The sequence below is a fragment of the Corvus moneduloides genome, chromosome 7, assembly GCF_009650955.1.
Source record: "Corvus moneduloides isolate bCorMon1 chromosome 7, bCorMon1.pri, whole genome shotgun sequence".
Classification (NCBI taxonomy): Eukaryota; Metazoa; Chordata; class Aves; order Passeriformes; family Corvidae; genus Corvus; species Corvus moneduloides.
In genome coordinates, this window is record NC_045482.1 from 11,941,319 (window position 1) to 11,969,177 (window position 27,859).

At 40.6% G+C, this 27,859-nt stretch overlaps 1 protein-coding gene across 7 annotated transcripts in view; it reads right to left on the reverse strand.

Moving 5' to 3' along the window:
- FAM126B (family with sequence similarity 126 member B) overlaps positions 1-27,859 on the reverse strand; it is a 69,005-nt gene that overhangs the window by 2,738 nt on the left and 38,408 nt on the right. For 5 of the 7 annotated variants that reach the window (XM_032114547.1, XM_032114546.1, XM_032114545.1 and 2 more), the window contains 12 exons: positions 13,628-13,771; positions 13,259-13,345; positions 12,243-12,332; positions 10,900-10,931; positions 9,603-9,660; positions 8,527-8,711; positions 7,820-7,918; positions 6,240-6,349; positions 3,305-3,437; positions 2,816-2,912; positions 1,494-1,640; positions 148-319 (listed from right to left, as the gene is read on the reverse strand). In XM_032114547.1, the coding sequence (XP_031970438.1) occupies positions 148-319; positions 1,494-1,640; positions 2,816-2,912; positions 3,305-3,437; positions 6,240-6,349; positions 7,820-7,918; positions 8,527-8,711; positions 9,603-9,660; positions 10,900-10,931; positions 12,243-12,332; positions 13,259-13,345; positions 13,628-13,771 (1,354 nt within the window). Of the gene's footprint in view, positions 1-147; positions 320-1,493; positions 1,641-2,815; positions 2,913-3,304; positions 3,438-6,239; positions 6,350-7,819; positions 7,919-8,526; positions 8,712-9,602; positions 9,661-10,899; positions 10,932-12,242; positions 12,333-13,258; positions 13,346-13,627; positions 13,772-15,435; positions 23,212-27,859 lie in introns of those variants that run through there. The other 2 variants (XM_032114550.1, XM_032114551.1) reach the window with 1 other exon arrangement.

The window sequence follows — 27,859 nt, forward strand, 5'->3', positions numbered from 1 at the left end:
TGCTACCCAAATGCCATTAAATTAAAGTAACCAATCAATTGGAACCCAGGTCCTACCATCTTCATCTCGAACACTCTTATCAGAAAACACAGATTGTAAGGACTGGGTCCTTGGCAAGTGCTACTGTAAAGTGTAAGAGTGTCTTACCTAGCATTGAGAGTGAGGCTATGCAGGACATGCATTAGGGAGCTCAAAGCCAAAGATCCAGACTGTTGTACTAAAAGTGAGTTCTCATAAGATGTTTCTTCCACATAAGGACTAAATGTGGTTGTTTCATACCAAAGCCAGTTATAAAGACTCAGCTTCGCCTGATCCCACACTAGACAGAGAAAAAAGAAAGAGCAGACAAAACTGGGAGATTTATGTTTTCTAAGGTGTTAAATAAGCAATATTAAAATGCACGTAGTTCTGCTGTAGGATTGAGGAAACAATGTATGCTTGTGAAAATCACATTACACAGACCCTGATAACTGCAGTTCCACTAAGATAAATTCTCTGCAACAAAACATTTGCAGGCATCCCTTTTCCACAGCAGCTTCATAGATACATTATAATTCCTTCCAGAGTCAGGAGTATGCAAACAATTTCTGGCAGTAGCTGGATGCTCTGCCTAGAGAGGGGGTAAAATAGCTCAAACAAGATTCTTCTCAGAGGGTGTGCAGATTCCTCCCTTGAGTGGGGACGCCCCTCAAGGTTACTCCTAAAGGCTGAGCAAAAGATATCTGCCCATGGTTGTTGGTATGGGTGAGTAATATCAATCTCTACTTGTATTGTTTTTACTAGCTTTAATATAACTGCTTCAACAGTGCTTCAAAAAGAGTGAACTACACTAACAGTTACTGCTACCTGTACTGTGTAGTAAATAATTCTGATTAGGATCTCTTAGTCTAATCATAATCAATATAAGTAAGTAATTTATTTAAGTGTATTTGCTTTGCCATCCTTAATTCTGTGAGACAAAGGTTCAATTACACCTATAGAATCCTTTAACATAAACCAGCAACTAAGTCTGGGGCTAAGACTGGTTCCAGCCACACCCAAATCCTTTCTGAGAAGGAGTTTAGAAAGGAAGGGGGTCCTTTCTGCACCTCCTGGCTCAACAGAAGGCTTCTCTAATAAACTGTTTAAAGCTCCCATTTTGCCCACAACACTGACTGATAAAAGAAAATTGTTTAGATGCAATGACAGACATAACATCCAATCTCCAGTTCACTAAGTTCCTAAAATCAAAGGGTGCCAAAAGCCTGGAGTCTATTTGTATATTACGATTAGTGGTATTTCTCAGTATCTTTATACAGTTTTGGTTCAGCACAGCCACACTCCCAATCAGGACTATACATACATCAACAGATCTGTTCTGCACATCAACAGTAATACATACTAAGTAATGGCAACACACAGTAAGCAATACATGAACTTATGAAACATGCTTAGCAGCCCCAAAGCAGAACACAGATCCTTCTCTTTTCTAGATCAGGCCCAAGGGAACTCACTGAGAGGAGCGTTGATGTGATCGATAGAGGCAATGAGGTAAATGCTAGGCAGGGAGGATAACTGTGCAAGGATCTGCTGACTTCTTTCTCCTCTCAACATCTGGCTGTCCAGGTTATGAATGAGGACATAGAGCTCTAAAGATGAATCTGCAAGGTCAGAAAAAACAGCAGTGAACCAATCAAAGAAACTGCACACAGGCTGGTTTCCCATTCCCAGTGCAGCACAGTACAAATCTATTCCATCACTCCAGTATCATCTTCCTTGTACAGCTTAGTTTGAACCTATACTGGGTGTTTCTGAGCACCTAAAAGGGTTTTTCTCAATTCACTGTCATCACAGTTACAGGGTTGGTTTTTTTCAATTTAAGCTTTTCTGTTATAATCCACTTTCCACTTGCTCACAGCTTTACCAGGAATTCTCCTTTTAGCTGTGATTTTTTTTGCAATTGAAGGTCACTGAAATATATTTTAGAATGGAAGTCTAAGCACAGTTTTTTCAGCTGCTTTTGATTTACACAACTGGGATCTTTAAGCTCCTCCTCACAGTAAAAATGCATTTTCTATTCAAGGTTGGATCCAAAGCATAGTAACTTCATTGAAAATTTTAACGAGTTCTGAAAAAAAGTTACAGAGACCTAGCTCAGATAATGCAAATGACAGATGGTAAAATTTCCAGCTAGCTTCTTGCTGCTGTACTTATCCCAGGAAACAACTGTTTCCTGAGTCCAGAAAAAGTCCTAGAACTGTAACTAGTTTTTGTGCAAATCAATACATACTTGCCTGCCAATGGAAATCAGTCAGATCAGCTATAATGTACTGCAAGACTGACTTACACTCATACATACATACATTCAGGTGGGAACTACTGTTACCTTAGTCACACCAGAAATACTCACAAGGTAATGATGAAAAACAGAATGTAAACACTGAAACACTAATGCCATGCACAATTAAGATTCTATGGCAATTTGTGTATGAATATGCAGGCAGTGAAGCAGACATTCAGAAATAATTCAGCAAGTGTTCTGTGAGGCAATACCTTTTTGCTTTTGAAATCAATTCTAACCTGCTGTCCTGCTGTAAAACACTGTCTTGTGGTAACAGATTACCTGGGGTTGTTACACATGTATGTACACATACATTCCTGGTGCATGCATGTTTTCATATATGTTTCATAAATTACAAGCAAGAAAGTACACTAGCTACAATACACTAAGAAACTGTAACTTGCATGTATAAAAATTATAAGGAAAGAAAATGTCCAGGCTCTCTTAACAGTAAGTAGACTCTAACATTTTTGTGCATAAAGTTAATCATTTTACCTTCTTTAAACCTTTTAATAATGAATTCAAGTTGGTCAAGGGGGCTGCGGAAGGTCCCTGTATGGTCCAAAACCTCCTCTGTGATGGAGTTGAGAATCTGAAAAACAGAACGGGAGCTCCTTATGAAGGGCTCTGACACTGAAGTGCAGAAAATCTGCCTTTGAATGCCTTGTGAGAGACAATCTGATTTTTACCATAAAAGCCCTAAAACAGCGAACATAATCAAAAAAATTATACCCCTTTTCAAAACAGTGACATAAAACAAGGCTTTAGAGTGGTGAATATCTATTAATGACAGAAAGTATTGGAATCCTTGGAAAATGCATGGGATAATTTCTTCAAATATTAAAAGACAGAGGAACTGTTCTTCATTCAGAGTCTGTTGCTACAGGATGGAGCAGGTTTCCGTAACATTTTACACTGAAAGACTCTAGAGGTATCTGTAACACAGGATGAGTACATAAACCCACAAGCTTTTCCCACACTTACAGATCTCACAGTGATGCTGGGGAAGTATCCATTAACCACCAGGTGAACAGAATCCTGGAGCAGAGAGGTACGAAACTTCTCCAACAGATCACGCTTTGAGCCCAGTCCATAAAGCACAACATTGAAACCCAAGCTGCAGAAAAGTGAGCAAATACACTGAATCAAAAAAGCGCAAGTCTGGTTTTAGGTCCATACATTCATTAAGCAAAATGATCCATTGGTTTTAAAAATTTCACGTTTTGTCAACTCCAGGCTTACCTTAAGCTTACAGCTGATAAATAAGATTAGCTACAAGGAATCTGAAACCTGGCAAATGCATCCTAGAAAAAGAATCATTTTAGCAGTCTAGAGGTTCACAAATTTAGCAAAGTATCTATGGAAGAAAATGCTATTGACTACGAACAGAATACTAGATCTACAACTTCAGGTACGAAATGGTAATCAACATTCACATGGATCCCCTCACCAATGATTATATTACATGTTTACTAAAGGTCACAGTAATTACAAGAAAAAAAAGCAAGTCTTCATACTGGTTTTCCACTCTGATCTTCAGGCACAATTTCAAAGCAAAATTACTCTATACTCATGGATATTTCTTATCCTAATTGTTCCACAGAAAAAGAGGCAGGAAAGCATAGAGAGCACAGTATGGAATTGTAGAGATCCAGAAAAGCTGACTTCAGTTGCATCTCTCACCCTCTCTCAGGCCTCTATCATCCCTATGATATGGGAAATGCTCATTAGGCCTCAGCCTTGATGAACTGCATCTAGACTAAACACCTCTCCAGCTTATCAGAAACACTGTCTGTTCCCAGGAACTAACACTGTCTATTGAGCACCCGTTTTTTAATGAGCAGCCATAAAACTTACTTTTCTTACCTGAATAACAATCCAACTGGAATAATATTTCGGTTGCTGAACCTTCAAAGAAAGTTACTGACTCAAACTGTGGCCAGGATGAAAAAATTACTCTGTCTAAAGCCCACTGTCTTGTGTCCCTATAAAAGTGGTCTAAAGTGAGACCCTTTGAGCTCTCCATTATGGGGGGCTGATGCATACTAAAGCCCACTCTCTAACACTACAAGCAGTGGTCCAGAGTGAGATCTTTTTGAGCTCTCAATTCCCAGAAGGTAATTGGCTGACAGTATGTCTCAAACACCAATAGCCAGGTGCCTGTGAAGCCAACCAAGTAGTAACAGATAAGAATTGCTGGTAATAACCAAGGACTACCGGTACTAACACTGTGAGGAAAATTTTGGCTGGAGAAGGGGGCCCAGGTGGAGATAAGGCAGCACTTTTCCATGAGAAGAACAACAACAAAGTACAGTGCAAGCACAGGAATGACTGACAGCAAGAGGACGTGGACTATAAGGTGGGACTGGGACTACCAAAGACCTCCAAAGCCCTCTGGCCCATTTCCAGAAAGGTCTAAAAGAACAGACTGTACATAAATAATTAGCATAGAAAAGGAGAAACCTGTCTTTGGGGCAGAGAAACCTTGTCCATAAAAAGGCAACCTCCCTGCACAAGTCCAGGCGGTGCCCCCTCAGACCCTGGACATCTCATCAGCTGAACAAATACAGCTGGATCAATCACCTGGATCAATGCTGAATCCAGGATCAGCATCCCCTCAGCTGGCTCAGTGGTGGAGCAAGGGCTGGTGAGCTTTTTTTTGCTTTTTAATTAATCTCTCCTCTTTTAAATTAACTTCTTCAGTTTCTCTTTTCCCTTCACCCTGCCCCTTTATCCAAAACCCAGTGCCGTGTGCCTATATAGTAGGTCAGGGACTAACATACCAATTTCCATGCCAAGTGTATGATTTACTAATAAAACTCTCTGATTGTTTGTGGACCCTCGGGCTTCTGTCATTCCTTTCGACCAATGAGCATTTTTGAATCTTAAGCATGTCTTTACTCTCAGGGGTGGGTCATCAGAGGAATCACAAAGCTTTGTTTAGGTTTGAGAAGCAGGAAAAGCATTATCTTGATCAGAAAGAAGAGTATCAGGTTACTCAAATAGCACTGGGCAAAGGCAAAGAGTTCAACAGCTGTCACTGCCTTCACTGTCATCTAGAGATTTGTTCCTTCTGTCCTGCCACATACATCTCTAATCATTTGCCCAGATCACCAAGCCACAGAGAACTCCCCCTCTTGCAACTCTCCAACTTTCAAAGCTGATGTCTTTTTCATACTCTCTGTCCCTCCTCAGGGACCACAAATTTCCTTAAACTCCACTCCCTTGCAAACACTTCCCAAGGGGCTTTCTCCTCACCAATACTGGCTCCAGCCTCAGCACTTAACTTCAGAGCTGGTGGTCTGCCTTCTTTAAGGTGCTTCAGAATCTCACAAGGTCTCTATAGTTCCATTTGCTTTCCTGAATGTTCACCTTTCTCCTTCCCATGAAGATACACACAAAGCCAAATAAAATTTATATTGCCAGTGTTTCTAAAAGCATTAAGGTTCTTCATGCCCAGATCATTAGGTACCACAAGCATTTAAAGTTAACTGCTACACCACTGGAGACAGCCACAGACTGAAGATGGTGGTGGTGGGGTACTCACTACTAACTTGCTGCTGTAAACAAAAATGATTCCTCACAAAGGACACTTTTCTCACAATTCATTTTCCCTGTTCTTTCATTATTCATATGCCCTGTTTGTGAGTGCCCTCTAGCTTGGTTTAGAGAGGCACAGGCAAACTAGCCAGGTAGAAGGCAACTTCACTGCACTTCAGACATTCAGTTCAAGGAGTTAATAAGATCTGATTTGGTCTACAGGAAGCACTGAACTAAGCTAATGTCACCTACTTTTAAAATTAAGCAAAGAAAAAAAGACGCTCCTTAATTCATCCACAGGATGTTACCGACATGAGGGCAAGTTTATTGGCAGTGCCTTTTTACTAAGCTTCTTCAGTGATTCTCCTTGGATACTTACTGTAATTGCAGCATCCACTTGGAAAACAAGGATTCATGTTGCTGGTTAAGGTCTCTAATTTCAGCAGCATAGGCAAGGGGAGCTTTTTTCAAAAGATCATGCAGTGTTTGCTGTGTTGAGAAAGATGACAGTCATTCAAAGCTGAGAAGAAACAAGAGATATACCTGGAGTCCTTAAAACACCCTCTAGCAAGCTCCCTTATCTAGACAGAATAGTTTTCATTGTCAGTGCACTCAGCTTATGGTTAGTTTTTTTTTCCTTCCCTTGAAGACCCCCCTAAGCAGAGTTTTGCTACTAGACACACAAAGCAGAGATTAAGTATGGGAAACAGCAGCTAGACTAGGACTAGAACAGACCCCACAGCATGCATTTTTCTCTTCCTGCCAAGTATGGGAAAACCACTACAGGAAAAATGGACAGACACAGCACCAAGCACTGTACCAAGAAGATACAACATCACATCCCTGCTAATGGGAACAAAGGCTCCAATCAACATGCTTAGCAATGGTTCAGGTGTTTGTCACTACAAGAGAAAGCTCAAAATCTCCACCATCTAAAAAAAAAAAAATTCAGCCGAAAGGAAATAATTTGCAGTTAATGGCCTCTCCTCTTCAATTTTAACAGCTTTGCTTCCCACTCCCTTGCAGTAGAAGACAGTTTACACTGGAAAGGCAACTGCAATGTATCAGACAAAGTACTGAGAGACAGAACTGCTAAGCCTTCAACTACTTTGAAGCCAGGAGTAGCTTTAACACTGTAAGCCTTGATTTCCTTCCAGAGCTGTTACAAAAGAACTTGTTAAGAATCCAGATGTTTCTCTGGGCAGCAACTCCAGACAACAACAGGCATCAGGCAGTCTGCATATATGCCATCTTTTAAAACACAAATGGGTATAAAAAGCAGTCACAGACACAAGAGCTCCAGGTATTCTACACAATTCCCCAACACCTGTCCTTGTAGGGTACAACTGCTTGCTTTGAACTGTCTTGTGGAAGTGACATATGGAGAAAAATAAAGTAATACAGTCAGCACAATTAGACCATTCCTGTCTCCTAGAAACTGCGAAGGGACAAAGTACATCTAACAAACCAGGCGACAACATTTAGAGCTGTCCCAGTTCTGCAAGTGGCTTGACCCAGTAATGTTCAGATGAAATCAGCTCTCTTGATTTCCTCTACACATAAATAGCCATGACAGTTTGTAACTCCCCCTACCATTTCATTGACAAAAATGATGTTTTAAAGCAAATCTCTACAATTCTGCTTCTCCCTCTTTTCCTCCCCCAAAAGCAAACTTAAACCTTTTCTGGTAACTGCAGCTTTCAGCAGTGAGCTCACCTGATAGTGCCTTCTCCCTGCATTATCCCTACTGTCCCAGGTTCAAACAACTGGGCACTGTCCCTGCTCAGAGAAGCGGTAGAAAACATACTGCTTAAATTGCTACCTAAATCAGTGTTACCACTGACCCTGTAATCAGCAGAAATAAAGTGAAAATAGCAACATCAGGAAATTTTGATGAGGAAAATCTTCATCAAAGAAATCAAGAACTGTGAGAGTTGTGTGATTCACTATGAACTGTACCTGATTCAATCGTCTTTTCCGCAACTTCTGCAGTGTTCGGTCTGAAGTGAGCACTTTGGAACTACTGTGAGCTTCAAAGTATTCCTCCACCAGGTTGCCCTACAAAAGGACAGCAAGATCAGCAACACTCCTCCTGCTATCAAGCTACCCTCTCCCTAAGATGGCCAATATGAGACATAAAGCAAGGATGAATAGAAAGACAGAAGATATTTGCAAAAATAGCTTCTATAGCAGCATTCTGCCAAAGCTAACCTAGTCAGATGATTCTTTCCTCAAGAGAGAGGCAGAAAAGAGATTTTGAGAGAAATAACATAACAGTAATTCTTAGGTGGTGTGGGGATCCCTGGTGCTGGAAGGAAGTAAGACAATTAAGCTGAACACCAAGCCAGAACAGTAATGTGTGCTCCTTTTGGTGCTACAGGAATCAATTTCTTCATCCTGTCTCAATACAAGGTCTCCTGCTCCATGGACGTCTTAGACTTCTCCTTCTGAAGCTGCTAATGCTACAAACTGCATTAGCACACAGGTTCACATGATGCCTGTCCAACAGGGATTACGCAAAAGTACAGCAAAGGCCAGCCCAGCTGGTCTGATCTGAAATGAGTTTAGCAGTTCTTCCCCACAGTCAGGTGTGGTCACTAACAGCTTATTGTCACTATAGATCCCTTCATGTTTGCTAGCTCAGGGGTTTATTTTCGCACACTCACCATCTTTTGATCCTTAATTTTTTTCGCTAGGCTGTTTCTGGGAGAAGGTGTAGATGCAGCCTTAGTTTTTCCCGGAGTTTTTTGACTTGATAAAACAATGTTGACTTCTTTCTGATCTTCCTCATCCTCCTCCTCTGAGCAAGAAGCTGAATACTCACTCTCACTTTCTAAATAGGGATCTGGAGCTAGAGCATAATTTTACAGTTAAAAGCTAGGAATGACTTCTTACACAGAACTCCTTTTGCACCATCTCACACACATTCTCTAGATGTTTTTCAAGCACATGAATCCTAAATATATTCACAGAAAGGTAAAATCAATGCTTAGGAGAACTGCAAACACAGATGGCAATTTCTTTTGCAGTTCTAGAATCACGAAGTATTGTTAAGTAAAGCTTGATACCTTGATACCAGCTAAGAAACATAATCATACCATAGAAAGAGACTAAAAATGGACAATGGAATTCCCTATTTCTCTTAGCATCTCTATGTCAGTTTTCCCAAATGCCAATTATGCAGGCTGAGTATCCTCTATGTCACACTCTGCAAAACAAAGTTGTAGAAAGATACCTCTGTTAGCACTGCTGAATTGAAGAGCACCGACAAAATCTGGCTCAGTCTTGGTCTCTCAACACAAAAGAAATAGAAGATGGAACACCATGTACTAAACTCTCCACTGCATTCATTCTGAGCACGTTTAGCCAACTGGTTACTGGAAATACTTTGACATGGATGTCCCAGCCATCATCAAAAAGTTTTATGCCTGGTTCAAGCAATTAGGCCACATTAAATGTCAACATAAGTTCGATTACTCAAAGTTTTGTCTCTTTTGATCATGTTACTGAAGTTCCGTAACTTGGTGCTTCTAACCCTTCCAATTCCTCACCTTAGCAGCAATCAGTTGTAGGGAGAAGGTCTACCTACATTTCCTTAAGGACATTTCTACACTCTCTGCAGCGTGCATCAGGTTGTTTTAGTCACACTGCTACCACAGACAGAAGCTCAACAGGAAAACTCTCTCCCTTGAACACAGTGCTTCACTGACTGTGAGAGCTGACTGCAAAGGCTGATCTTTACCTGCTAGTCTCTTTCTGAGTCTGCAAGGTGTGGTGGACACAAATTCTTTCTTTTTACTCTGGAACAGCAAAGAAAAAACATGCATTAGAAGAAGAAACATCTCTCTCCTTTAAACAGCCCTCTGCCAAGCAAAGACAGGTTACATTTCCAAACTATTTCAGCCCACATGAAATTGGGAAAGCAGACAAAGTTAAGTATGGAGAGTTCTTATTTTGACATTCAGAGGGAGACAGGATCAAGCTCGAAAAGGGGCTTAATTCTTTAACCTCAAGATGGAGGGTAGAAAACTGTGAAACCTCCAACCACAGCGCCAGTCTTGGCTCCTCAGAAAGAGTCCAACCAAAGCAATGAAAAACTGGAAATGCTTCAGTCCCCACAGCAGTCACTTTCCACATCATGCTGTCTACTCAAAGTCATCTGGAAGTCCTCTATGAAAACAACTACTAGAATGACAGAAGACCACTCAGGATACTAAGCCCAGAAGAAGTACAGCAAAGGAACCAGAGCTGCCTTGGCTCATCAAGTCGTAGTGGCACATCTTCCTTACCCATGTGTAAAGCACATGTTTGACTCAGACACTGGATCAAGTCTGCAATACTTAGGAAACACTTTTGTTGATCCTGACAAAGTGGATGTGAAATCATCAAGGAGTGAATATGGCATCCCCAAACAGCATGTCTTTTTCAGGTGTATCTCATCCTGGAACCTTATACCAGAAGAGCTGTGCATACATTTCTGCTATGATGCTGTACCATTTTAGAAAGCCAACTCTTTCACTCTATAGCCACAACTGGCAGTTCTGCACTGTATCTCTCTGTAGTGTCACAAAACACAACATCAACTTACATCTGCCCATTATCCCAATTTATTTTTTATAAACAAATGGTAAGTAAGAAACTGAACAGCATTGCAGTGCTTGAACCCCTGTTTTAACAGCATTTCTTACAATTAGGGCTATTTCTTCCTTTAGTGAGAAACTGGAAAGCTATGAGTTTAACTGTGTATTAGGGGGTTGTCTAGCATCCTCACTTGTGTGATTCAAGGAAATAGCTTCCACTCATGCTAATTAAGCTGTCAAACCTACTATTTGCCCACTGACTCCCAAGCCCATAGTCCTGATTAATGGTTCTCACTTGAGTTATTCCTGTCTGGTTGGAATAGAAGAGACATCTCTACTGTGGATTATGCTTTTCAAGGTCCTTTCTTTCCAAAACTGTAGGAATTGGCCAGTTCAAGTTTCTCAAGTGGGGAAAAAAACCCAGACACAAAATCCAAACAATGTAAAGTCATCACTCACCCTCTGCTGCACTTTGTTTGAACTTGAACGTTCTGAAAAGAAAGAAAACAGCATTGTACAGAGTACTGCATATTTTCAACATGGCGGCACAAGGTGGTCCATTAGATAAACAGGCATTCACTATTCCAAGGTACACTGCACCAGAGTATCAGCTCCCTGGATGGTTAATCCTGTGAGGAAAGCCTCTAGTTCCTCACAGGTAGGCAAGGAGAGAACAAAGAGAGTTGCTGAGAGGAATGGGTTAGAAGCAGAAGACTGGCAAGGAGAGTTGTAAATACGCTCAAGTGACCACGCAGCTGGGGATAGCAAAGACTCAACTAGCAATGTAGAAAAAAAGATACACCATGTCTATTGCTGTTTACCCTGTGTATGCTTTGAGAAGTAAAACATCTGTGTATAGATAACGTGGATGCTTGGTAGGCCTGGAGGCACCCTAGCAGACAGGCTTGAGCGCCCTGCCCTGGTACAGAGAAGATCAGAACACAGTGAAGATCACAGCATGGGGGAAAACCACACATGTACAAAACCACTGATAAACCAGTGTGAACAGCAGGCTGGTGATTCTCTAGCACTGGACCAATCTTAAGGGTGCCTGCATCTCCACTAAGTGCCTACATCTCCACTCATGTGCCTCTGCCCAGCTGCTGCTTCGGGAACATAATAAAAATAAATTTATTCTTTGCATTCTGGCTCTGAGTTTGTGGTGGCTCCAGCAGCCTGCCTGTATCAGCTCACAAAAGTCAATGTTACTACCACAGAAGGCAGCTTTTAATTTGTGGTCACAGCTTTGGGAGGCCAGGAAAGAGGAAGAGACTCCAGCAGGAGGAAAGAGGCTGAAAAATGAGCTAATGTTCTCTCCCTGAGCACATCAGACTCCATTTCTGAGCACAAATGCACATGCTCTTGCCAGTGCTGCCCTGCATTGACTTCTCCCATCTGTATTTCTCCCTGCAGCACCAGGTATTAAATATTATATAATAAAGTGTGAATTTACACATGAACACCCACACAGTCCTACCCAATTGGTGTTTAACACACCAGCCCAGCTCATAACTCTCTCAAGTGCAAGTATTTCTGTTGAACAGAGAGGAAGTTGTTAAACGTCACAGCAATAGATGAGAAAGAAGTTCATGTTTCCTCTACAGCAGCAGGACAGAAGAAGAGACCTGACAGCCGGGTGAAGCACAGGCCATGCACATTAAACAGTTCAGCCTATGGCTTTAACCTGACTAAAACACTCAAGCATGACAGAAGCTGGAACTCAAGCACCCACTCTACCACCCAAATAGAAACATAATCCCCATTCACTCAGTTCCAGTTCTCCAAACCATCACAGGACTTACTGCTGCTTTGAGGGGTTTTGGCCATCTTCTCAGAGCACTTGGAGTGATCGGGTGCCACCTTCTGTTCTGGTGTCTGGGCTAATTCAGAGGCTGTAGGAAATAGGGGGAGGGGAAGGAAGGACATGTCAGGTACAAAACTTCCAGCTCTGGCTAGTCAGAAATGGAGCCATAGAGCTGAAATGCTCTCTACATATTAATTCCCTAGCTATTTCAGGAAGTGAACCAGATATTTCTATTTTTTTCTAATGGTGGCTGTAATCCTCAGCAAAGATTTTCAAAGGCTGAGCTCATCAGTTAATTAATTTTACAAATATGGCCAATGCACTGGCAGAGCACCTTTTGCTCCCTGGGAGACCACATGTCTTTGAATTAGAGCAAGGTTTGATCAGGCTCACTTAGTCCTTTAAGACTGCTCAGCTGGACATAATGGATCATCAGATATAGCAAACACATCAGTTCCCCAGGAGGAACTATTTACCTGTGTCTTCTCCTTATCAGTACAAGCTGAAGCTAAGTGACTGATCTAAATATGAAAGGTCACCATATCCTGCTAACAGTCCCTAGCACTGTATGACCAACAGCCTATTCCATGGAACAACACTGAGACTAACAGGCTGTCATTGTATGACTTCCCTCAGTTTCCAAACTGAGTCAGGGCTCCAGGAGGGAGCACCAGTGAAACCTACCCTGCTGCAGAAGGAGGTATAAGATAGGAAACACACAACTTCCCAAGACACAGCAGAAACTAAGGTACCAGAACCAGTTTCTGTATAGTGATACAGTAGAACGATCCCTCTCCCTCTGATCATCCTTTGTAGGATGCATCATTAGCTGTGACAAATAAACACTAAGGAAGTTCGTATGGTGCTGGACACACAAAGACTCTTCAAGTGAGAAAAAACAGTGACAACACGGCTCAAACATCTTATTTAAACCAAAACAGTCCACCCTCTCTGGAACTGCCATTTTCTTCTTGCTTCTCTTAAGCCCGCAGAGAAAATAAGAGCAAAACATACCCAGCTCTGCCATTTTACTGGAGCGTTTGGGAGTCTGGAATGAGTAAACTTCACCACCACTTATATTTGAGCCATTTCCCACTGGATCTGTGAAAAGAAATGTTACTCACAGCTATTTTAAAAACCGATAATATTCCCAACCTGACAAAGATGGAATGCAACATTTCACTATTTGGCTTTATATTGCAGGTGTTACAAAACAAATATCATAATAAAATCCTAGAATCATAATCTTCTCTTCTACCTTTTTCCACAAGCACAACCAGAGCAGACTGAGCCCTCGAAAGCAATTTCACCAACACTGTACAACCCTAACACTGCAAGTATCTCCTGAAGTCAGAGCTGTGTTAGGTTTTCCCCTGCTAATACCTTGGGCACACAATCCAAGAGCAGCAACATAGCTCTTCTCTTCCAGGATCTCCTGAGCTTCGTTATCGGAAATACTTTCAAGCTTCTTCACAAATCTCTTCATACTGACACTCAGCTGAGCCTTGTCCTTCCGTACTTTAGTACCTAGAATTGCAACAAAAGCTTTAACCTCGTGCTGTTTCATTATTTCTACTGCAGTAGTATGCAACCACCCGACTTAGAGACCAGGTTCTTATTATGCAAATCACTAAACAAATTCAACGGTGAGATGTCCTGCTAAAACAACAGCTGGTCAGTAGCTGACCCCACAGGCATTCATCCCTCCTTCACCACAAATGCTGGCTCCTGCAATCCATGAGGGCAAGACCCCCATTTCAGCGATCACCATCTCCACAGTTTGGGAAAAATGATAGTGACTCACGCGTTACAGTATCAAATTGCATGCAAAGGGGATGGTACTTGCCAACCCTTATCTTTCCTAGAGAAAGGGAGCAATTAGAAAATACCTTGCCTGTAGGCTGTCAGTACACTCATGGGAGAATTTAGGCTGAGACCCCTCTGGAGACCGTCTGCATGACCTTCTGCTCAAAGCAGGACCAGCAGTGAAGTCTGATCCGGATGCTCCGTGCCTTGTACTGGCAAGTTTTAAGCATCTCCACAGAGGTTCCCCACCTTAAAAGTTGTCAGAACTGCTGCAAAACACTCCTATAGCAAGCACCTGGAGCCTCGTTCCGCTTTGACTGTGCGAGTGTTTAACCGCGTCAGGCCCGAAGAGTTCCCCAGCTCCCTGTGCCGCTTCCCTGGCACCCGGTACACGCTGCTGCGGGGGGAGCTCGTATCGAGAGCTCGTACCCGCCCCGCCTGCAGCCTGTCCAGTGCCAGGCTGGGACAGAGACACTGCACGGAGGGGTCAAGCGGGGCAGAACAACTCCGGAGGCCTCGTCCTGCTGCGAGGCTCTGCAGCACCCACCGCGGCTGCTGCAGAGCCCCTTTCCCGACGGCCGCCGCGGCTGCTCGGACCCCTCTTCCAGCGTCCTGGGAGCAGCGGGCGGCGCTGGGCTGGGCTGTGCCGTGCCCCGGGCCGGCTGTACCTGCGTCATCGGCGATGTGTTTGAGGACGTCCTCGTCGGAGACGAACTTCACCTGCAGGGAGCGGCGGCTGCTGCGCGTCCCCTCGGGCCCACTCATGGCGGCGCCCGTCACGTGGGCGCGGCCCCGCCGCCGGGGGGCGCCGCCGCCGGGGGGCGCGGGCCGGCCCCGCCTCACACCTCACCCCACCCCTCACGGCGCCGCTCCTGCGGGACTGGGGTCCCACCCGCTCCCCGCGCCCCCGGCAGAGGCGGCGGCGGCAGCAGCAGGAGGCGGAACCGGACTCACGTGCCCGCCAGCGGACGGCCCCGCAGCCCGCCCCGAGGCAGCGCCGCGCCTTGAGTGATGTGTGCCACGGCCAACCCACGCCCTCCTCCCAGCCCGCCTCAGCGGCAGGGCGGGACTTCCGCCGCCGGGCGCGCGCGGGCCCCTGGGCTCGTGCCCGGGGTCGCTGTGGCGACGCGAAGCCGCCGCATTCCCCGTACGGAAACAGCCCCGCCCCCACCAGATCCCCCTCACAGTTCCCAGGGGAGAACTCCCCTCACGGCCCGTCCAACCCTCACCAGCGTGAATCACACTTTTAAATCCAGCAATTCACAAAGTATTAATTTCTGTTCAGAAACAGCACAATATTTATTTAACATCTTTATATATTTATATATATATAATTTTTTTCTGCATTGCAGATTGTGTCGCGTTTTATACATCTCTATTTACAATGATTTAAAATAATTATATTTCTTCTCTGGCAGGTATTTACAAAGTCAATAGTAACTACATTTCACATTTCAACAAGTCAACAGCATGAACCAGCTCAGTAAGACAGTTTAAGATAATGGCTTACATGCACCAATAACATGATCTTCAATATGTGCCTTCTTCAGGACTAAGAATGAAGACTTTCCCTGGTCCCCAGGTTAAAGGACATCATACAGCAGAGGTCATAAAAAACCTGTTTGATTTAGTCCTTCACCAGTACCGAATCTTGAACATCTGGGGTTCATACCAGCAAGCAACGCTATGCTGGTGAAGAGGGGCTCCCACCACCAATCCATGTCCTTTTGCCTACCCTGTGTGTCCACAAGAAGTGGGCTACGTGCTGTTTATGCTCCTTCTATGAGATTACATAATGCTAAAGTAGTAAAAATCCTCAGAAACCTTAGTTCAGAGAAACAAACCTGGTATGACGAAAAAAGTAAGAAAATAATCTTTTAACCCTTGCAGAATGTTTCTTTTTGCTAGTAAAACAGAGAGCAAATCCTGTATTCTCACAAGGACGAAAACAGATCAAAAAACTCATTGTCAAGTACAGGAATTACAAATTTAAAAAATGCAGCATGGGGTATATATCAATTTAGTTGTTGGGGTCTTTTAATAGCAAATAAAAGCTACCATAGTAAATCTAAAATGTATTAAGAGTAGCTGATTATTAAAAATCTTTATTAGCTTTTTCCTGGAATCTTCAATATGAAAAAAAGTGTTAAATGACTCAGTTTTATTTAATCATATGGTATTTGTCCATAAATAACCAGCTAGTAATATCCACCCCTAAAGTATGCACTATGTGCAAGAAAACAGAAGTCTTGTTTCAAAGTAATCATTGAACACTGACGCACACACACACACCACACACCCCAGTACTAAGAATCTATTAATACTTTGACATGTTGATTTATCCTGAGTGATTGTTAACTCACATCTACTGTATACTTGAAGCCACAAAGTTTTTACTACTTGCATTTTTCATAAACTAATAACATGAAATTCTAGCACAACAACAACTGTCTGAACAGAAAGAACAGTGTCAATAGCCAGTATTTCTGTTACTTCCAAGTACTTGTTTTAGAACTAAAGGTAAAAGGTTGCTCTACTTTTTCTGTTTTGTGATCAGTTCTGGGGAGGATGAGGACTCAAACACATAGGATTCACTATTGATTTGTAAGGAAGTTTCCATGACAAAGCACCATAGAGACATTTTACCAGCAGATACTTCTAAACAAAAATCTCCCCTGACCATTTTACCTTCTATAATCAAAACCTGTGAGAATTCTAAGCCACATTTTAGAGCAATTTAAATTTTGGCTCCTGAGAAAATTATTAATCACTCATTAAAAAACTGTATCAGAATGCAAAGACAGTCTTCTCTAAAATTGTTTACATCTTACACACTGTGAAACACTGGGAGCTCACCACCAAGTAGCTGGTCAATAAAACTTGATCTCATCACTCTGCTCATCATGCACAAGCTAAAATATAGGGCAACATTTTAGTGTACAAAGTTTTAATATACATCTGTTCCCATCAACAGCTCCTCACAGGAATACCTTAGTAATCCTTTATGATAGGATAATATATGGACCCATTTTAAATTCAGCTGGTCCCTCAGATACTACCTTTGGTAAAATCCGATGAACACAGTTGAAAAGAAAAATCAGGGAGAGGTATAGCCTAGAGAAAAATAAGTAAAAGCATGGAAGCAAAAATTGTATTTTTTAAAAATTAAATCTCAAAAAGAGATTATTAACATGGGACAGATTTTTACTAAATCCTTTTCTTGAAGCTGTAAGGTACCCTTAAGACTTGCACAGCTTACTTCTGAACGTTTAATGTCACAGGCCTTGACACTTGACAAACTCACTAGGCAAGTTTATCTAAAATGGTTGGCTGTTGTTTTAAAATCTTGTTCCAAGATTTAAGTAAGATTTCATAATGACTGTGTGGAAAACCTCGTATCAGTCTTGCAAAATCCACTTACTGTTTTCAGGAACAAACCAAGCTGCTCACAGCTCACCATCATCTTCCACAACTGTAGAAGCAGCAGGCAAGTATTTTGTCTCTTCAGCTAGTCATGACATAAAAATTTTGACAGACTGATACATGTATTTGCTAGCACAACACCCATGTCATGATTTACTACCCTGAATCACCTACAGAAGAGCTTTCAACAACAAAGTTTATCCAAGTGCCAGTGAGGAAAAAACAAAAATAGTGAACAGAGATTAAGGCCCATATGCTAGAAACAAATAGCATTTCAAATACTGAAGAAAATACAAAATATTGAAAAATTATATAAATCAAGAATGCAATACAAGTACAAAGGAGCTGGCTTGTTTGCTTAGCATGCTTGAAAAGGAGTGATATTCTGCAACTTTTGTCCTGCTATCATCCTAAACAAGAAACTGAAATAAAAGGGGCATGTTTACTGCTCTGATGAAAACTATTCTTGTAATATAATGGTTGTTACAAACGACACCTAGCTAATGGCTTTAATGGTTATATTAAACATGCCAAGGTAGCAATATCTTTGGCAATGAGAGAATTTAAGGATGAGGTTATTAGATCTACTAACATCAAAGTACTTTTGTTTTGTGTGCAGCACATACATTTCATTCAAACATAATCCATTATATTTTCCACACCTCGTCTAGGATTATGAGCACAGTTCCTATACTGTACAGCTTGATTTTTATGATTTTATTCAAAAAGTTATTCTTGGTTCTCTCTTAGTCTTCAAATTAATTTAAATTTGTAAGCCGAGATAAACAAAAATGTCTGATTTGTGACCAAAGTTAAAATGCTGAACATTTAAAGGAGATAGCCATTGGTTCATGATAAAATAGGACAAGTTCAAACTCTTAGGTTAAAATACAGCCATAGCATAGAATTATCTATTCCAAAATTAATTTTTCAAAATATAATTCTCTGAACATGTTATACATTAAATATTGAGGAAAATTTCCCTGGAGCTAAAATTTTCCAAGAACACTAATAAACTTCATTAAAGAAGTAAAACAAACCACACAGTATCTGAAGACAAAAAGCAGTTAGAGTTGGGGTCACCTTACTGCAGAGTAGCTTTACCACCACTAAGATGCAGGTTTCCCCCTTAATCTTGAAAAATACGTTCCTATTTACATACAGTATACACACAGTTGAGGCAATTGATTGTCAACACGTGACAAATGTATGTACCTACTCACACACAAGTAAACCTCACATGGTGAGAAAAAACCCTGTCCCAGTAAACTCCAGTATTCATAAGTAGTGCAAATAAATACTTTGTCAGAAAACACTTCTTTTTTCTCACTATTTTGATGACTTTAATTATGTTAAAGCTAGCAGGAGTATGTTGGAAATGCATTTAAGACCAACACACTTGCAAACTACAAATACTAGATCTAATGCTTACTGGCTGCAACATGATGTTCAGCATTACAGAATGAAGTATGCTGTTAAAAAACTTCAAATTTGTATCAGAAAGGGTGTTCAAAGAAATCTGCACTATAAATGGACAGTGATATGGAAGTATCCATTTTAAGAATTTTTCCAAATGAAAACTAAAGGGATAATACAGCAATTTAAACTGTCATCTTGCAACATTAATTTTAATAAGTATTTTTACTTCATCACTTTGCTCTCTGCAGGATGAAAATATGGTTCACCTTCAAACACCTTTCAACCAAAAAGTTGCTCACAATAAATCCCTGAAAAGGATAATCAAGCTAGAGCTCACAATCCAAACATTTTGTATTTCCTTAAAATTACAAAGCCCAACAAAAATGAGTTCCAAAATGGCAGCATATTGTGATGCGTATCAAGGACTATTTCATTTTTCCCTGCTGAAGTATATGTATACATCAGAATATAGTATCCACCCTTCCTCACCTAAGAATTGCATGTATGTGCATGCATGCACACACAGAGGGAAAAATCATAGTGTTCTGCTTCTTGTCCTTTCATAATGCTCCAGTTGCACTGAAACAGTGCAAAAATCTAAATCTAGTGCCTCAAGTACCAAATGTTCTAAAAGAAGAGACAACAGAGTGAATTTAGGATAAGGAGGTTTGATTTAAGTCTAAACATTTGTCACAGGTGTCAGAAAATTTAAGTATGTTTTGTACTTTGTTTAGTATTTAGCATATATAATCAGAAAACCAGCAGATTATTCCCTCCACCCATATCCCAGACACTTCTAATTTTATTTCTGCCACAGTACTTTGAAATGTACTGAACATAGTGTATAAAGATTTGCTACGATCTTGACACACCTTAGCATAGTTTGAGGCACATCTAGAAGCAGTAATGATAAACATGATACACAGCACAGCAGAGCCTGTTACTACAGCTGGTGTAGATACTAGTGATGACTTGATTTGTAAGGTAAATGTTAAACAGTAGTTGGCTAAAAAACAAAACAAGCTCCCACAGCTGAAACACTGCACTAAAAGGGTAATTTTGAGAAGTCCCATATGTACCACATCAGCACATAGAAAACATGGGGGTTTTTTACAGGGATAAATTTGAACTCTTTTTAAAAAGACTGATATGGAATAGGTATATATACACAAGAACAAACCAAAATACAATAAATGAAACCATAACAAAAGGCACATGATCAAAATGAGAACTGTAAGAATATCTTAAAAGGTAGTTTGACTGAGGTTTTCGCCAATTTGAATTAACACATGTACATTTGACTTCCCTATCTGAAGCCAGTAAAGCTGTCTCACTTTCCTGAAATATTTTTAATAGTGTGGGACCCCACACAAAAAAACAGCTTTTAAAAAAAGGTTGTAAAATTTGACCTGATGCCAATTTAAGTGTCCTAAAACTTCTGGAGGAATGCATATAATGGCAAACATAGAATGTAGAGAACATTGCTAATGAACAACTTTACTTTCTAAAATACTGAAATAAAGTCATTCTTAGAAAGTTAGCTGACACTCCTGACCTTTTCTTTCCCAAATATTTAAGCAAATTTCCTTTTTGATAGTCTCTGCAAAGTATAAACTTTGTACTTCCAGTCATGACTTACCTACTGTCTCCACTAGAAAAACTTTATTTTATAAAGAAGAGTTTAACCATATATAGCTTTTGACCTTTTAACAGAAATGTAAGCCTTGTAGCTTCATCTCAGCTTTGCTTTAGCTCCATCTGTGTATGACTGGTGGTCCTTAAAAATTAATTTCCATTTAGAAACTGTCAAGTTTTTTTTCTGATGAGTCTATTTACTCTTTAACTGAATTTTTACATCAGATGCCACTAAATTCACTTTATGAATGAATGATATGAGGACTAGGCTACCAAAGTGACTCATCAAACCACAGAAACCCCTTCAAATATTTAACTGAATTTTAATGTAAATTTGAAAAAAAAAGTTCTATTTGAAATAAAGCTTACAAAACCCCCCAAAAAATCCCCACCAAAACCAACTATCAGCAATACCACACCATGTCATTCATTGTTCTGAGCGTCTTAAAGACTGTCATTCAAAGAGAGCCTGCTATTTGTAACTGCTTACATTTATCCTTCACAGTGACAGCGAAACCAAAGTTCCCATATAAAAATTGTAACTCTTTCCTGCAGATTTACGGGTTGTAAACTTCAAGGATATCATACAGGACTTAAGCAGAGAGGATGAACTTTTCCCCCTTTTCTATCAATCCAAAAAGAGATACAGAGAGACAGAGAGAGAATGCCAAACATTCTCCTGTGTAACTAGAAATGTGCTTCTAAGCAGTGTCCTCTAATATAAGTACCAGCCAGTGCCCATACACCAGTCATATACATTCAAGGCTTGGCTCAATGGCACGAGTTCTGAATATTCTAGAGTAGGGCCAATTCACAAAAATAAGAGTTAAAAAAATTCAAAAGATTATATATACCAAGGCCATGAAGTGTGATCCTTCCGGGCAAAAAAAAAAGGACTGTCAGTACCCCTTTGCACAAATGGCATTGCTAGAAAAGCATTTCACATTGAAGCTTCAGTACTTCTTGCAAACTATTGTCTCTATCCCTGAGACAGCACCTTGAGAGTATGGTCTGTCTGGACTGCAGGATTCCTGAAATGACTCCATGATTGAATTCAGGGACATTGAGAAAGCAGCTGAAAGGGGTGGGGGTGTCCCAACAGCCATGATACTAAAGAAAGCAGCCTGAGAAATACTCTTTACCCGAATACACCTTTCAATTCGGTGATCAGCACCTCACAACAACAACAGCAACAACAAATATGAAAGCAGAGCTAGCCATTATTTCCGGGGGAAGAAGTGTTTCCTTCCCACTTACAAACCAAATTGCTTTAACAGTATGGTGGTGTCTAACGTTTAGTCTAAATGCAGAATGACCCTGTGTCCTGGAGGGGAAGACATGTAACATTACAAATGGCTACAACGCCATTAGAAGTGCATTGTAACCTACATTATCAACCTAGAATCCTCTCTCTGAGGGAAAACAGCTTCTTAATATGCATGTCTCAGTTGCTGAACATCAAAAGCTTCTGGGATGAGAGACTGGGGGCAGTCAAGAAAAAACTACCCTCGTTTTAATGAAAAAAGTGCTGTAGGCAGCCAGGAGCAGCAATGACAATCCCCTCCTCAGAATTGATTGCACAGACTCAGAGAGGTCCAAAGTCACACTAGAATCTCTGAGGCACTCCTGGTTCTGAGAAAGACAAGTCAGGATCCAGTAGTCTTTGCAGTACTGTAGACCAAGAAAACAAACCCGTTTCTATTTCTTAACAAAGCCAAAGCATCATCTCATAGGGATCACATTCACCATTTCCGCCGGTGTCTCCAGTCTCACAGTGTTGAAATGGGACTGATCAGCCTACGATGGATTGCACATCACCCAAGGAGAAAGAAAGGCATGGAGAAAGGCATACAGTACATTATATACTGCTTCACAACCATGTTTACAAGAGGGAAAAAGGATGAAGGTGAGGGAAGAATTATTGCTGTTTCAGTAATACAGTATGATAGCTAAACCAAATCAAACAAGATCACAACAGTCAGTATTTTCACACTGTGGGATGATGGTTCATGTTTTGCCTAAGGACGAACTTGCCAGGGATTAAGGGGGAAGAGGGAATACTAAGGAAGGGAGTCAAAGTTACACCTGGGATATCAGCTGCATATTGAAACTTGGAGATCGAGACTGCTTGGTTAGGGGAGCTCCTGGGGAAAGGAGATCTTTACCTTCCCCAGCTTGGCCTAGTCGGTCCTCCTGTAGGCTGATAGTTGAAAACCGATTGGTGTTGCCAGCTGCTAGATTGGTAAAACCCTCTGTACCAGCTCCAAAACTGGAGCCTGCCTGACTGCCATTCACATAGTCAAATGATTTACTGGAGGAAGCACTGGCGGTCCTGATCAGGCCCAGACTGTTGGCTTTTGGCACCACCTGCCCAGCAGGCAGGCTGAGGTGTTTCTTAGTAGGTGTCATCTCAATTATATCTCCATCCAGGTCAGTGGATTGGTGCGTGTACTGCTTTCGAGCTACTGAATCTCGAGGGCTCTCATTGGATTTTGCTGCAGAAGAGGTTTCTTTCTCCTTAGCAGAACGCCCACTTGCTGTTTTCCTTAAGCTGCCCTTCTGGGATACAGAGGATAGAGGTTTGGTCCCTGCTGGCTGGCTGCTGAGGGAAGCTCCCGATGAAAATCCTTCATCGGGATCATTAAGGTTCACAGACTCCTCTCTTCCGTTTACACCTTCTGCATCTATTAAGAAAAAAAAAAAGCAACCAAAAAACCCCCAAACGAATCAGAACACACAGAATGCATTCAAGTTACATGAAGACAAAGATGTGCACAGAATATCAAAACAAACCTCATTTGCTAATCCACTTGGATTTGCTAATCCACTTGCTTAAATATTTTTGGATTCTCAGCCAATAATTTTCCTGCCATATTTAGCAGAATAAGAGTCTAACAATTAGTGCTCCCTGAGCTTGATTGGCCTTTCATCTATAATACTTTTATCAGTCAAAATATTGGTCCCAAACTTTGTCTGTAAACAAGAATTGGAACCCATTTGGTTAACTGGTTTTAGCTCCAATTGCAGATACTTGCTACCCATTCTCCTACTACATGCTGTTAAAAAAGAAACCAAAATGAACCCACCACCTTTTCAGGCTATTTTTATCCTGTTTTAAGGCAAGATCTAAGGATCTCTTCCAGTCAGAGTAAATTCTGGTGAGTGCTCAGCAAGCTTCGGAACTAGGCTACTTCCTAGGCTAGCAATCACAATGTTCCAACAGAGGTAGAAGGCTTCTGTTGTGTGTAGCTGGCACTTAGAACAATGTAACTATACTTTCTATTGGAGATTAACCTAATTCCTAGTTCTCTCTCCTCCAAAATTCAATCCTCCCTGCATTCACAGAAATCCCATCCAGGTGCTTCTACCATATTTGCTTTTATCTCAATGTCTGCATTTCTCAGAGGGAAAAAAAAAAGGCAACTCTTGTATTAAGAGAAATTTAATCTCTGAAACACTTCATGTTATAGACAAGGCACTGTGCTTTTGACTGGAACCTCAAAGAGAAAATAAAAGCCTTACAATATCATTTCTTAAATCCTTACTTTCAGGCCTATATGATTAGGGCCGCACACAAGTACTTTTTTATTTTAATCATATTCCAGTCTTTTTCTAAGCTCCAAGTACTCAAAAGAAGTTACTGTTTTAGTAGAAAACTGAGCAGCATTCAAATTTCAAAACTGAAAATTGAGCTAGAGTTTTTGCTCCATGTATCTCATTTCAATGAAAAAAAGGCATACATTTCAACCATGTTGGCAGAAAAGGAGTCATTCAGGCTATAAGAATTTTGCTTTTCTTTGTAAAAGCTGTAGAGCCTGATTATTTGCAAGAAATAAAGCCACTGTGGTGCTCTACTGTTAAGACTGTTCGACCCAGCTTACCTCCAAGCAAACCTGTTTAAATCCTTTTTGTGGAATGGGAAAAACATGGCAGCAACTATATGAGAGAGTCTAATATTTGAGTGGAAGCTCGTCCTGTCATGCTGTTAGCTAAGGAACGTTTTACATCATGGCAAACAGAACAAAGTTTTCAGTGGTGTTGTCACCTCTGTGTAGCCTGATTCAACTTCATGTTTCTGATATGTAATGCAAAACCAAACTTTACAGGGAGGTTTCATTACTCCGCTATACATTTACTACTTTTTTTCAGGAAACTTTGCCTTGGAATATCCATTACTGTGTATCAGCTTACAAAAGATACTTAGACATCTCCAAATCCGACCACTCTCAGCCTCTCTCAAAACAATGCAATGAGAGATGATTCTGTAGTTTTCTATAGCTCTGTTTGACTCAATAGCCTCCCAGAAGGGGAAAGGTAATATAGCTCATGCTACTGCAGTCTTCCTTCCTTGGTTAAGCCTTTAGCCTTAGAAAAAAGAAGCTACTTAGGTTCCCAGGACAATTATTAAAATGAAGGGTGCGTTTATTTGCTTTAACTTCCTGTAACCATATTTAAAATGCATATACTTTCCCTACTTCCTGTCCACCCTGTTTGGTCAAACTAGGCCTTCATCTTCTCCTTGAGACATACCTGTCTTTTCTTACACTAAACAGTGATATATTTTATCCAAAATCCACATTGACATTCCCCCCTCCAACCTTCCCACACACAATCAAAGGTACTGATAAAAATCAGACATTACTGGAACATACCAAAAGCAAGACCACTTTTTCAATTAACCAACATTTATGTTTCTTTATATAATCATGCAAAGCTGGATGAAAGCATGTTTGGTTACAAGCAGCAAGAGAAGCAGCTGAAGCCCCCTCTCAAGCCCTTCTTATTCAATAAAAAAATGTGGAACTTGTAAGAAGGTATCTCCAGAAAACACTGCTAAGGTTTTTATTATTACAAGAACATTAGTAGTTTTCAAAGTTTATGTTAAAACATTACTGAGTAACAGGATGCTAAAGCACACGTTCCTATTCAGGGAGAGTGAAGCAGAATAGTTACACTGGAAAACTGGCATTTTATCCACAGGATTTAAAGACAAGACTGAGAGGGGTTGTTGCAAGCTTTTGGATGCTGCAACTATACAGAAGCCCAAGCTGCTCAGCAGTGCTCGAAAATGAAGAAGATAGAGAAGACAACATGCAAGAGAATTTCTGTCTAGTCAGACCCACATACCTACAGAAGTTCTCAATGGGATTAAAGTAAATCAGCAAACACATTCTTTTCCTAATGTATCTTATTTTTCCTCTAAAAGCTGCCCTCAGAAATAATAAAAAAAGTTTGAGTCCTTATATACTCTGGGAAGAAAAACAGGATGATGTAACAACAAAGTTCTCTCTTTTTTTTTTTTTGTTTGTTTTTGTTCCAATAGACCAATAAGATAATTTTAAAAGGAAACAAAAACTAAGAATCTACTCCTTTCCAAGTACTCTTTATTTTCAGGCCGAAAGAGAAAGAGACTGTGCAACCCAACAGAAATTGTATCCACTGCACTACGGTGTGTATTCAGGACATCTGTCCCCAAATAATTTGCTATTTGTGAATATACCCAAGTAGTCCTGCAGATACAGACTCAGTGTTCTCCACTGACCCAAAATAGTGCACATAACTACAGCTGCAACCACTCAGCAGCAGAATACCTTGTACAGCATTACTGAGTCATTCTTGAAGTCATGTCTTTTTCTAATCAAGGGGTCAAAACACCAATCTGAAGAAGGGATTTTATACATCTTTTTAAAATTACTTTTAGCATGTTTATCCTTCCTATATCTGAAGATTGAAAAGTCACTAGAAGTGATCAGTCTCTCCTTGTGCTGTTTGACATCAAACTGGTATTTATGAGAGGGAATTTTCTGGCTGAAACTTTCTGTGAAATCAGTGTCAGAAAACAGACCCCTGGATAAACACACACAATTCTATGTTGATAATCAAGCCAAACTCCCTTCCTTGGCTGTCTCCCAGATGCTATCAGCTGGAGAATTCAGTTTGATCAAGAATGTAATTATACATTGCTAATGTTGCAGAAGTAAATGGTATTCAATCCATTTGTATTGAAGCAGAGAATGTGGAATGATGCCTTATCCAGTAATATGCCCCATTATATCAATGGCTTCAGATAAGACTAAAATGCATCATCTTTGTCAACTTCCCTTCCCACTTCCTGTCTGTCCCAGAAGGTTCTCTGCAGCTCAGGACTTCTCTATATCCTTCAGGTCATGCACATGCAAAGAGTTATAAAACGGGGTAAGATCAAGTGAAAAGTGAATTTAAGAGAAGACAGGATCATTTACTGAGCATGCTCAAATTCATAATGCACCAAGTAGATTAGAAACCTGCACTAAATATTTTTATGCCGCTTTTTCTACAGAAGCATGAAATCTTAATTAGTGCTTGATAGCAACTTTAAGTGTAATGATTCTGTGATAACATTACATTTAAGTCTCCGAATTATCCAGATTATTGTTTCCTGAAGAGCAAATCTGAAACCTATGTAGCTCATATCTGAATGTGCAAATAAATCTCACTTATGATCAACTAATGGCCTTATAGAGGCTGGAAACACCAAAGGAATGTTCACATGGAGAAGATGACTTAAGACAGGAAAGTACTTGAAAATATGTTTAGCCTAATCTATAAGAATTAATTCTCAGCTCTGAGGAGAAATCATGATTCAATTTCAGTATTTGAAACTACGTCTTTCATCAAGGAAATCATCTTGAAAATAGATGAACTTAAGCAAAAAAAAGTTCTACCACCTACTCTATCTGGTATTCTTGGCTGCAAAGCAGACCTATGAAGCCCTACAGCATTTGTGTGGACATCCCAACTGAGAAAGAAAGCAGTAATTGTTTCTGAAGTTTTTAAAAATATGACAACCTTATTTCTTCCTGAAAACACAGGCACTTTTTTGGTGCTTGTAGAGCAGCCAGCTCTAAATGAGTTGTACATATATGAATTTTCAATTACAGGATGACTGACAAATAAAACATCAGCAACTGCATACCTGTTTTAGATAGGCTTGACTTTTAATGGGAACAGGAAACTTCATTCTTGAAAATTTAAAAACTGCAGACTAACAAGACACTACTTTAACTAAAATGTAGCCAAATCCATTTATAGTTGGTACTGTTGACTTTTCAGGAGTAGATTCACATTAATCTGGTGCATATTTTTTCTTCTTAAAATCAGATTAAACATGCTCAGTAATAGAAAGCTTCCAAGCAATCTCAAAGCTCTTGGATATTACCCGTCTTTTTTTTTGTGTGTGTGCCATGCCAAGCAGTCTTTCACCACACAGATGCAAGCCCCAGGCCAGCCCACACAATAACAAAAGGTAGTTCCTGACCTGATGTTAGGTATATAGGGGATGTGTGTATTGCA